At 32.8% G+C, this 11,854-nt stretch overlaps 5 protein-coding genes across 5 annotated transcripts; 2 read left to right on the forward strand and 3 right to left on the reverse strand.

Annotated features, from left to right (window-relative positions):
- Positions 1-8: 8 nt before the first annotated feature.
- Positions 9-738, forward strand: BX663DRAFT_442046 (ubiquitin-conjugating enzyme/RWD-like protein; the record flags this gene model as incomplete). Its single annotated transcript, XM_051523495.1, has 4 exons — positions 9-67; positions 142-192; positions 242-476; positions 547-738. The coding sequence occupies 4 exons, from the start codon at positions 9-11 to the stop codon at positions 736-738; spliced, it is 537 nt and encodes a 178-aa protein (XP_051378938.1).
- Positions 739-1,205: 467 nt separating this feature from the next.
- On the reverse strand, positions 1,206-2,332 carry BX663DRAFT_522635 (signal recognition particle receptor beta subunit-domain-containing protein). The gene is made up of 5 exons (XM_051529406.1): positions 2,238-2,332; positions 2,094-2,188; positions 1,948-2,022; positions 1,603-1,868; positions 1,206-1,515 (listed from the first exon to the last, which is right to left on the reverse strand). Exons 1-5 carry the CDS (start codon positions 2,296-2,298, stop codon positions 1,329-1,331), a joined length of 684 nt encoding a protein of 227 aa, XP_051378939.1. The 5' UTR covers positions 2,299-2,332; the 3' UTR covers positions 1,206-1,328.
- A 753-nt stretch (positions 2,333-3,085) lies between these two features.
- BX663DRAFT_441979 (Endonuclease/exonuclease/phosphatase) lies at positions 3,086-5,621 on the reverse strand (the record flags this gene model as incomplete). Its single annotated transcript, XM_051523489.1, has 3 exons — positions 3,086-4,128; positions 4,206-4,421; positions 4,538-5,621. The coding sequence occupies 3 exons, from the start codon at positions 5,619-5,621 to the stop codon at positions 3,086-3,088; spliced, it is 2,343 nt and encodes a 780-aa protein (XP_051378940.1).
- A 1,633-nt stretch (positions 5,622-7,254) lies between these two features.
- Positions 7,255-10,246, reverse strand: BX663DRAFT_489525 (uncharacterized protein; the record flags this gene model as incomplete). Its single annotated transcript, XM_051524905.1, has 10 exons — positions 7,255-7,321; positions 7,403-7,409; positions 7,658-7,674; positions 7,782-7,999; positions 8,067-8,120; positions 8,213-8,345; positions 8,388-8,712; positions 8,870-9,388; positions 9,850-9,922; positions 9,989-10,246. 10 exons carry the CDS (start codon positions 10,244-10,246, stop codon positions 7,255-7,257), a joined length of 1,671 nt encoding a protein of 556 aa, XP_051378941.1.
- A 724-nt stretch (positions 10,247-10,970) lies between these two features.
- On the forward strand, positions 10,971-11,287 carry BX663DRAFT_522647 (uncharacterized protein). The gene has a single exon (XM_051529407.1). It carries the CDS (start codon positions 11,088-11,090, stop codon positions 11,250-11,252), a length of 165 nt encoding a protein of 54 aa, XP_051378942.1. The 5' UTR covers positions 10,971-11,087; the 3' UTR covers positions 11,253-11,287.
- Positions 11,288-11,854: the final 567 nt, after the last annotated feature.

Here is an 11,854-nt window from a genome sequence, read left to right on the forward strand (position 1 = left end):
ATTATAATATGGCTACAAAAGGAGCATATAGAAGATTAACAAAAGAATATTTAGCTATCCAAAAAAAGTAAATGCGCAAACTTCAATCTTTAAAATGATTTCTTATCTTTTTTTTTTTTTCTTCTTCTTTTTTTCTTTAAGCCCGCCTCCTTTTATAACAGCAAAACCATTAGAAAGTAATATTTTAGACTGGTAAAGTAATGGTTATTTAAAATAGATGTAATTATTAATATAGAAATAGGTATTATGTTATTCAAGGCCCACCTGATACACCTTATGAAGGTGGTGAATATTATGGTCGAATTACTTTTCCAGCTGAATATCCTTTTAAGCCACCTTCTATTCGAATGACAACACCATCAGGTCGATTTCAGCCAGATACTCGTCTTTGTTTAAGTATGAGTGACTTTCATCCAAGTACATGGAATCCAAGTTGGTCGATTGCGACCATTTTAAATGGTTTATTAAGTTTTATGGTACTAAACAATAATAATAATAATAATAAAAATCAACCGTTTTGGAACAACTATTCACACACCTTTGTAGGTCAGTGATGAGGCTACTACAGGCAGTATAAAGACAGGTGTTCATGAAAAGAAAATATTCGCAGCGAGATCTCATCTATGGAATATTCGAAATCCAAAATTTAGAGGTAAAACTGAAATCAAAGAATTCATACATGCATATATATATATAAATGTACTCATAAATCTGTGTCTGTATAGAGGTTTTCCCTGAATTATGTACAGTAAAGCTTAATGAACTTTCATCCATTGTAGATTATAACAATATAACAAAAAGGACTGCAAAAGAAAAGAGTAGTAGTGATAATACGGTTCAAAATAATTCAGTTGTGCAACAGGAAAATACAATTACAAATACTGTTAGTCGAGGCAGACGTTGGATATTTTTACTTGTAGTCTTTGTTTATTTGATTCTTTCGAAATTAATTGCTCGTTCAAGTCCTTCTTCTACTTAACTAAATAAATTCTGCTATTATTACTTGTTTTTTTTTCATTTATATACTATCAGCTTATACTCTTTATTTATCATATAATGTTATCAAAAAAAAAAAAAAATCAAATTAAATTTTCCCTTACATGCATGACTCTCCAATTATGCTTATATTTCTATAAAGTTAAAAAAAAAAAAAAAAAAAAAAAAAAAAAAAAAAAGTGTATAGCTTTTAATCTTGTTCTTAGCATCATGAACAAATATGTTTCATTTTAAATCTGAATGTAAAAGATTCTAACTCCAAAGAGTAGATCAATGAATCTATATTTAATATAACATGTTTATTTTAATTATACAAATGGACAATAATAATGTTATTGAAAAATCCAATCTTTGATATTAGCCAAATCTTGATTCTCAACTGAACATGATTCAAAATCGATTCTATTATCAACATGATTTAGTTTAAAATCCTCACCCTCATAACCTAAAAACTCCTCTTGTTCATCATCCTCTTCTTGCTGTTCAACTCGTGCAGTACGCGTATTACGTAAACGATTACTATATCATTATTATTATTATTATTATTATTGTTGTTGTTGTTGTTGTGTTTTTTTTTTCTTCATTTACTAATGTATATTAACTTACATTTCAAGTTCAAGCAACGTCTTGATCTTTTCAATAGGTAAGGCAGTAATCATATCTGACTTGTTGCAAGCGATCAAGATAGGTATTCGCTGCTTTTGTACTATAGGCTTTGCTAATATGTCATATAAATATTCTGCCACAGGCCTGATCTGTCGACTGATAGAGGTACTATCAATGACAAAAATAATTGATCTTGTTACAGGTAAGAAATCAGTATATCGGTAACGAACACGTTCGTGTCCAGGTATATCAATAAGTTCAAATGTCTAAATTTATGAGCGATTTGTCTTTTCTTTTTCTTTTGCTTTTTTTTTTTTTTTTTATATGTGAAATGGGATTATTTACCTTTTTGTTAACAGTAATTTGACCTTCATTTTCTTTTATAGAAGACACAGTAGGATGTTTCTTTCCACTTTTTAACTATCAGAATAAATGATAAATAACGGCAAGTTCATCACTTTTTTTTTTTTTTTTTGTTTGTTGTTGCTTACCCAAATGTACATTGCTGTCTTGCCTGCATTACTTGTACCTAATAATAAAATGGTATTTTTGGTTTGCTTTTTGGTATAAAGCAAAATCCCAATAACTTTACTTTGTGAGTTTAGCTCTTTTTAATATGTATTCAACTATTTTACCCGTTGTAATAAGAAGAATGGAGGTAGTGATGATGGCCTTTATTAATAATGAATCGTCCATTTAATATGTATGAAAGAAAAGGAAAAAAAAAAAAGTAAAAATCAAATTTACTCCAACGCGGCAATTTAAAATTATCGGGCACAAAATATCGAATAAAATGGAAAATTTCCTTCAGGATGAAGGGTAACAAATATTATAAAAGAAAAGGATATCAATGATACCATCAGTAAAAAGGGGGAGGAGAGCCTATTGTAGAATCCTCATTTGAGGTGTGATAGGATACATGAGGAAAGAGAATAAGGATAGAAGCATAAATTTATGTGTGAATAGTGCATTGAAAAGGAAAGGCAAATAAGCTTTCATCATTTTAGGACGATCTATATAGAAATTGGTTATAAATACAGCTATTATAACATCTTGTTCTTCTAATTCAAAATGGTTCAATTAAAAGTTAGTTAACTATGACAGAAAACAAAACTAAAAAACAAAGAGAAAAAAAAAAGAAGTTTATATTGGCTATTATGGTAACGACTTCATTATTATGCTCTTTGAAGGCAATCACATTTTAGCTTCCACTGCAAAATATACTTAGAATGCACTAGCTAGAAATAAGTGAGCCAAAAAGTGTATCTTACACCATCACAAATACATGGCAGTTTATATAAATTGATATACAACATTCTATTTATGTTTAACTTTTATTTCACTTTAGTTCAAGAGATCTAAATGCAAAAAGGATTCATAGTCTTAGCTTTAAAGCATCAGCTATTTTTATTAAAGCTGTCAAAAAGGTTAGCGTGATAAAAAAAAAAAAGGACATCTATTTTATTAAATGGATGTATATGTATTAGTGTATAGTGAGTTTAATAATAACTGAATTAACATCCCAATCATTTAGCTCCAATAAATCAAAAGCTTCATTAAGTGTACATCTTTCATAATCTGCAATATATCTTGCCTTTCTATCCTTAACAAATCGATCTAAATGCTCTCGCCATTCTTCTTCAATGTTAGTCATTAGCTTGTCTCGTAACTTTTGATCTGTTATTTTTGTTTTGATACTAAACCCTGCAGATATGGGTCGGTGATCTGAACAACGAGCTTCATGACGTCGATAATACAAATTAGTAATATTCTGTCCTTTAAACAGGACGCGATCACACCAAGCAGGTACACGTTTTTTCTCTGATCGGTCATAAAAATCTGTACCTGGATCGTATTTGTAGGTTGGGTCAAAATGAATAGGCGCCTCTTGAAATGTTAAAAGTTTAAAGAGTGGATTAGTGTGCTTTTGCCTCAAAAGCTGATCTTCTTTTTGAAGCTCCTCCCATGCAGCTAATTTGTCAGTATTTGTGAGAATCTTGAGGACATCATTACGAGACATCTTGATACGATAGTTAAGATCGCCACTTAAAAAACAAAATTCATGATCCAAAATCATACTACCATCACCACCGTGTGTAAAGACATCTGCATAGTCATGACGAGGAAAACTGGCACTGTGAAGAATACCTTCTGCATCTGCATTTCGTTGCTGCACATGAGATTGGCCAGCTGCTAAATGACAGTTGACAAAGCAAAGGGACGAGTGATCATATACAAATCGAATGGCAATGCCGCCTTTGTTACCATGAATACTCTTGTTCATCACCTTTAACCCAGTTTTAACCGATGTTGAATCAATGTTAAAGACACGATCTAAATCTGTCGTACGAATAAAGATGCAACTAAAGAGGCCAACAAGTTGATCTGTTTTGATAACTGTATATGTATGTGTTCCGTAATTGCTTGCAATCACTTCGATCAAATAATCATGCCATAATTTATATCGATGTGTCAAAACATCTTCTGATTCGTTAGGGTCTACTTTCTTTTTAAAAAACAAGGACCCTACGAGGAAAAAAAAAAAGATATAATTAGATAACAAAAAAAAAAAAATAGGAAAATATAAGATATAAATTACTTACGAGCAGTTTGTTTTTTCGATTCCAAATCAACAATTTCTTGAATACCGACTACAATTATATCTGGATCTTCCATTGTCCCAAGCCACTCACGTACTACTTTTTTATCCTCTTCACATATCTTTTCGGGTTTATTTGCATCTATATTCCATGAACAAATCATAACTCGTGCTTCATCATATGTACAATACTCTTTTGACCGTTTTTGCAAATGATCATCTATATATAGCCAATATTGAACGATTGTTAATTTATTTTATTTTTTTTGAACAGAAATACACACACACACACGCATGCATGCATATATATACATATATGTATGTATCTTCAATTACCTTTCCAATATTCTGTTAATAAACCATCCCAAACACCTACAAATCCATTTGAATCATTACTAACAACCTGTAATCGACTTCCAATTTCATCTAATAATAAACTTGTTTCATCTACAACTAATTGTGTTACAGCACCTGTATGGGCCTTCCACATTTTGAGAACTGTCCAATTTTCAGGTCTCGTATCATAAACATAAATCATACCGGTATTATAGCCTGCCCAAACATGATATTCACCTACGGATACCATTGAACAGATACCATACATGGAAACTGTGATAACCTGTATACGCTCAAGGGTCTTTGAATCCCAAATACTGACTTTTCCATCATCATGTGCAGCAAATACACGATATGGATGATAAGGAATTGTGATTAATTTTTTAATATTACCCAAGTCATTTGGAATTCGAACGGACATCTCTGCTGCAGTTGTAGTATGAACACACATCTTTCGACCTGCAGACATCCAAAGTTGGGATCCATAGATAACAGCAGTAACCGCTCGCTCAGTTACATGATAACGACGAGGCATACTGAATAGAGGATTCTGATTACTTGTATATTCTGCTCTACTGACGTCCCATATACATAAGAGGCCACTTTGATCAATGGTCCAAATTTCTGTATTACTGTATCGTAAAATGAATGTAATAGGTGCCCCATGAATGTCGTGACGTTTACTAAGCACTCGATGGGTTCTATTATGAACTTCAACAATACATAGCACCGAATCATGTCTTGCCACCCAAAGATAACGGCCTTCGTCTAATGGTGATCGTGTAGGTGCCACTGCAACAGCACGAATTTTATCATTGTATTCATTATTGGGCGAGTTTGTGCCGTTAGTAGATCCATCTGTTGAGAAGGTGACAGTGGTCAGGACTTCCCCTGAAAAGATATCCCAAGTACGAAGAATATTAGATCCCGTAATAATGATATTTCGACATGTAGCAAGTGCAGGAATTGAGCCTTTATGGCCAGTTGAAAAGGGTCTATCAAAGAGAATTAAAGGTGCATTACGAGTTGCTTGTGAAAAGTCTGGGTAAGTGGTGGGGGTTATCAAGAGTTCACTACGAGACATGGCTCGTTTATTGGTAGAGATAGAACTAGCTCTTTTGATAGTTGTAAGATGCTGATCCTCATCTTCTTCACTAAGAGCATGAGGCTCAGCATGGATATGAGTAGATAATGGACCTTTCAAATGAGTTACTGCTGCTGAGATAGTATGAGCACGAGCCAGAGAAAACTGTGAGGGTCTAGGTGGTAGCTGAGGCATCACTATGTTGGCTGTAGGCCTTGGAGGTAAAATTGGAGGAGAGACAACAGCGGCTTCAACAGAGACCTTGGCAGAACCTATGGGTATATCAACGACAGGAGAAGGTGGTTGAGGAGGTTGGACAATAGGTGCGGCAACTGAAGGCATTGCTGTTGTGGCACGAGCTACACTATGATATTTTTTACTAGGAGGTGGAGGTGGAGGAGGCTTCTTGTGTGATTTATAGTTCGTCGGCTTATGTTGAATTCCTGGAGCACCAATATAAGATGGTAATTCAAATTTTGTATATTGTAACTGAGCTTTTTGGACTTGTTCAATCAAATGATTATCACCTTCGTTGTCAACTGTTGGTATATAAGCTTCATCACTCTCTTCACTTTCATACACATCAATATCACTATCTTCATCGCATGATTTCATAATAGAAGTGTCTGTAAAGGAATCATCATTTGTAGTAGTAGTAGTTGTTGTTGTTGGTGGTGGTGGTGGTGGCGGTGGTTTTCGTAATTCAGCTATTTTTGTTGTAGCTGGATTATCATTTTGTTGCTGCACAATATCATTACCAAGCGCTGTTACACTGTCAATTTGTTGTTTTTCGAACTGGTATGCCAACTGCGAAACACGTTTTGGCTCTTCTAAAATAAAATATTTATTAAAAAAGTTGACCCTTTTTTTTTTGTTTGTTATTGCTGATTACCTTCTATAAATACTTTATTCAAGGATATATAGGATGGTTTAGGTGGAATAGGAGGAGGTATTGAATTGTCTGTTAGTCGAGGAGGAGATGATTGTTGTGATTGAGCCTGCTCAACCGACTTTTCTTGCTGCTCCCATTTGCTCTTTAATTCTTGAAATGAGTGTTGTTCATCTTGATCGGCCATTACTATAAATGTGTTGTAGTATGTCTATAAAATATGGCAGTAGGTAAAAAAGAAATGGATAAAAGTTATTTTATTTTATTTAGTTTATTTTATTGAAGACAATTTTATAAAATTGAAACTCAAACTTATTCAATAGTTTTTTATCAGCACCCAGATGATGAAGGAATAATTCTCCTACAATTAATTTTTTTTTAAACCTGAATCTGGAACAAGTCTTAATCATAACGCTTGTATTAATCATAATTTAGAATTACGTTATAAAGTAAATTATGCCCTAAAAAAAAAAGAAAAAAAATCGATATATGTTTCTAATGAATGAATAAAAAAGTTTTAAATACTTTGCATTATTATTTATCAAGTTGTCGTCTTAAAAGTGTATATTTCTTACGTAATTCATTAAATATTATTAATACAGTGAATAAGGATCAAAGTTCATTAAGTTATTTTTATTTTTATTTTTATTTTTTTTTTTTTTTTTTTTTTTTTTTTTTTTTTTTTTTTTTTTTTTTTTTTTTGGTTTGTTAGATAATTTTTTTCGAACTTGCTTCATCTAAATTTTATAATTCGTTTTCGATTTTCACTGTTGAGAAAAGCTTTCTAATGTTCTTGAGTCTTATGGATTTTCTTTTTTTTTTTTATCAAGCGAACAAAGACAAAAAAAAATACACATATAAGCATATTTATATAGCATGTTGTCTTTTTAACCTTGCATCTTGTAAAAAAATATAAAAAGCGAATTATAATATTTAGTTGAACCGAACAAAAAAATACACTGAACGAACAGACTTAACGAACTTGGATTCTTACTACATTCGTTGTCGTTTCTTTTTTACAGTTTTTACACTTTGGATTCAGATGACGTTAGGCGAATTAAAATTACCTTTTTCGGATGAAATAAAAAAGGAAATTCAGATAAAAAAAGTTAGTTTTAGACGAGTTCCAACAAGAAATCATTCATACCTTTAAAAATGTAAAGACTGTTGAAAATAATAATAATAATAATAATTAACAAATTTATATTTTTTTTTAAAAAAATATAGAACTTACGCTGTACGGACGTATGAGAGAGTCGTATCAGTCACACGGGGATGGTTCATCGATGGTTGCGTCTTTACGCTTGAATTGGCTCGGACGCTGATTATTGTTTTTCGAAGCAAATAAAAACATGTCCAAGATGTTGTGAGCTGCCATAATGTCGCAATTCGATACAATATTACAAATATTTTGTTGACACTGTAATATTGTGTGTACTCTTCGCTTTGATTTTTTGGTCACCACATTCTCGACTTTTCTGATCTTGTACTTGTTGCAGATTTAGCTGGTGAGTTATTCATCAACCACTACTACTTCTAACTGCTGTCTGCAATACCTCTTCAGCGCTTTTGTAATAGTTCTGACTGGCGACGACCTGTTGCCTCGTGAACTAGTATTAAACACACCATCGCCCAAAGCAATGATCGTTTTTATTGGCCTTTCTTTATGATCGGTCGGGGTAGGTGGATAGAATTTGCTTACATTATCAATAGCTGACTTTACACCAGTAGATGACTTCTGATGATATTTGCTGCTGTTATAGACGAACCTCTCGCAAATCTCATGCACACCTTTTTGTTTCTTCATGTAATATTGGAATTTCAGTTTGGACTTCCTATAAAGTTTCTCTTTTGTAAGTGAACAAGTAAACACTTACCAATTATTCTCGTTATAATACTTTTTAATATCGTCATATAAGGCAAGTCTTTCTTTGCATGCTTTAATAAAATCCTTGATAATCGATGTCTTCAATGAGCTCAGGTTTGATATTTTCGAGTATTCAGCCATGTGTTGCTTCTGATGCTGATTTTGTATAAACGTTGCATCATTATAACCACATAAATGATAATATTCGTCTAAGCTGGTTGTCCTTTGCCTCCCAGGTGTATCTACGGCGGTGAAGATTGTATTGACACCAGGGTCTACTCTCCAGACAATACAGCCGTTTTCAATATCTTCAAGAAAGTCGGCTGGCTGTTTTTCTATGGAAACTTCTTTTTTTTTTCTTTACCGCTTGAGAAAAAAGAAAAGAAATAGAATACTCATCAGTAAGCACGACTTTTCTATATATTAATTAATTAATTAATCAAATTAAACCAAACCGATACTTTTATATTTCAATACAACTGAAGAATTGACTTGCTTGAACTGCTTTTTTCCTTGTGAAAGATTCTTTTCGAGAGCGAAATCCCAGTTTGGAAAAGTCAAAAAGCTTATAGTAGAAACCTAATAGATCCGGTTCTATTTTAGTACTTTTTGGGTAATTTTCAATATTAGATTCTTTCACTAGTCGCCAAAAAGCTGTGGCATCTATTTGGACTAACTTTGTTTTAAATGAATAGATCGGTAATAGAGTGAAAACCCGATAGCCACGTTTATTTGTAAATTTTTCACACGTGAATGTTTCATCAGCAATTCTTGACTTGACACTTGTGACAAGCGTTTCCAGAGCAGGTAAATGAAGCTTGGCTTTGGATAATTTCCGCCCAAGGATGAGTGGAACATTTGAATTAATGCTTTGGAGAACTTGTTCCTGCAAAGATTTGAAGCTTCGTCTATTGAGTATTGAAGTAAACGTTAGTTCTTTTAACCTCCTATTAATGTATAACTTGGAGGCAACGGTGACTAATTTTTCTTCCATAATGTACATCTTTTTCACTTATTTTTTGCTGAAGGTAAAAAAAAGTCATTTAAAGAATTGATGTGGTTGAGAGTACAGATCTTTCGAGTTACAGCTTAATGCTTGATAGCTAGATCATAATGACTCCATCTTTTGTACAATCTCTTTAAAATGTTGATTTTTTTTTCGACAGATGACGGCCACACGTATTCCTGCTTCAGCTTTAGCGAATAGATATAGTTAGCTAGAGATTTTCTTTCGCTAACAGATAAGCCCTTACAAAAGAAAATGTAGAGCCTTTATCGGACAAAGATTCCATAAAGAAGCGAATTGTTCTCCTTTCGTGGTTCTCACATACGTGGTTGCGTATGAGCACATTGTATTGTTTACATACAATGGGTAAAAGAGAAGAACATCCAACACTCTTGAGGGATTGTAGCATTGTGTCATTAATTTCACATTCATTGCATAATATAACTGGGAGGCTATTTGCCCTTACCAGTGACGACGGTAAAGATGGAGTAGATATCATTCTGACTCATAATCGGAACTTCTTCACCCTTCGTTAAGAGCTTCAAAAAAAAAAAAAAAAAAAAAAAAAAAAAAAAAAAAAGATAGTTGATAAACAACGATTCTACCCACATCACTTTTGTTGTGTGTGCCGTGATGAGAGATATTTGATCAATAAGCTTAGCGTTTCTACAGATATTTTTCAAGAAGCATTTGATCACGAAGATCTCTTTTTCCTCATCTGGACCGTGCGTTGGTTCTTTTTGCTTTTTTAGGGGGTATTCATTGCTGTTTACTCTTATATGGGTGGCTGAGCCGCATTTACACTGTTTTACTTTATGTTTTACTGTATCCGTTTCTTCCACTGTATTGCTTGCTGTTTCCATTCTAAAGTTGATCAAGGCACTCTTTTTTTCTATTTTTTTTTTTTTTTTTTTTTTTTTTTTTTTTTTTTTTTTTTTTTTTTTTTTTTTTTTTTTTTTTTTTGTATCATCTTTGAAATATGAGATAAATCACTATAAGAAGAATTTGTAGAAGCAAGTGGCGTAAAAGCAAGTGAATTTGAAGCATGTGAAGTTGCAACAAATGCCGTCAAAGTAGGTGTATCATAATCCACATCTTAAAAAAAAAAGTAAGGCACATACTCTCTCGCTATGTATGTTTTTGATACTTACTCGTTAAAGTCTTTTTTCCTTTTGATATCGTTAGATCGTCAATTGGATTATTTTCACGCTTTCGCTTTATTATATACTATAGAATCTTGAAGAAAAAAGAAATGTTGTTAAAGTGTTTGAAGAAGTTTTTTTATTTTATCCGAAAAAAGGTAAGCAAATCATCTGAAAAGTAATTATAATTCGTTCAAAAAAAAAAAAAAAAAAAAAAAAAAAAAAAAAAAAAAAAAAAACTAACGTCGTCAGAATTCAAAGTGTAAGAACTGTTAAAGAATTGCGCCCCTGCTCGACTACTGAATATCCTGAAAAATCATGACTCTTCGTGTTATTAATCGGTTACACCATAGAGATCCGCCCCCTGCACCCACTTATACATCAGTAACGAAGCGAGACATCCCGCTATCCAGGCGACCTATTACTCGCACGTCCCTCATGAATCCTTCAGCCAAAGTAATTGTAAATGACGACGTTAAAGTTATTTCGACTCAACTATGGAGACATACACTCGCACCAAGCGCTTACTTCTTTGATACCTCTGAAGTTCCTGACCTGACAGATGTCCAACATTTTGCAACGATTTTTAAATCGTATCCACCTTCTCAATTTTTTCGGTATCAAAGCCTTTGTCAGTAAAACAACGGGCCGATATATTGAAGTTAATCCCAGACCTAAAATTATGGACCATTTTGCTTGCTTCCCAAGGTGTATTCTACGAAACTAATAAAATTCGTCTTCTACCTTGCAAAGCAGTTGAGGGCAAGGGGGAAGTCATCCAATTGAATTTCTCTGATATTCCGTTCCTTCTTGAAAGTGAAATTCTAGAAGGACTCACATATGCCGTATCTAAATTTGGTACAATTTTCGATGTGGGAGTTAAAAAAAAGACTCTACCTGGAATGTGTTCATGGGTGCAGGATACGCTGTTATCCAACAAAACCCTGAGGAAAACTACCCTCCTTTGTCCCACACTGTGATATTTCTTTTAAAATATCAAATAAAAAAAAATATATATTATAATAAAAAGACAAAAAAACGTCAACAAGACTGAACAATAGCTCTAAAGTTAATCACTTTATTTATGAATTTAAATTGATGAGGTATTTATAAGAATTGTTAAAGAGGTCTGATATAAGATGCGATTCAGAAAAGTGCTAGTTATGACTTAATAAGATATGTTAAAGATAATGAAGTGTTAGAGGTTTTAATATTATTTGATAAAGTGGATCAAGAGAGTTTCAAGAGAATATAGATAGAGTTCCTTGAATAAATTTATGGTCTGCTTATTTAATCAAGAAACATGACGTTATAAATCAGCTCATGATA

Source organism: Cokeromyces recurvatus, assembly GCF_025118155.1.
Source record: "Cokeromyces recurvatus strain NRRL 2243 chromosome Unknown BX663scaffold_34, whole genome shotgun sequence".
Lineage (NCBI taxonomy): Eukaryota > Fungi > Mucoromycota > Mucoromycetes > Mucorales > Mucoraceae > Cokeromyces > Cokeromyces recurvatus.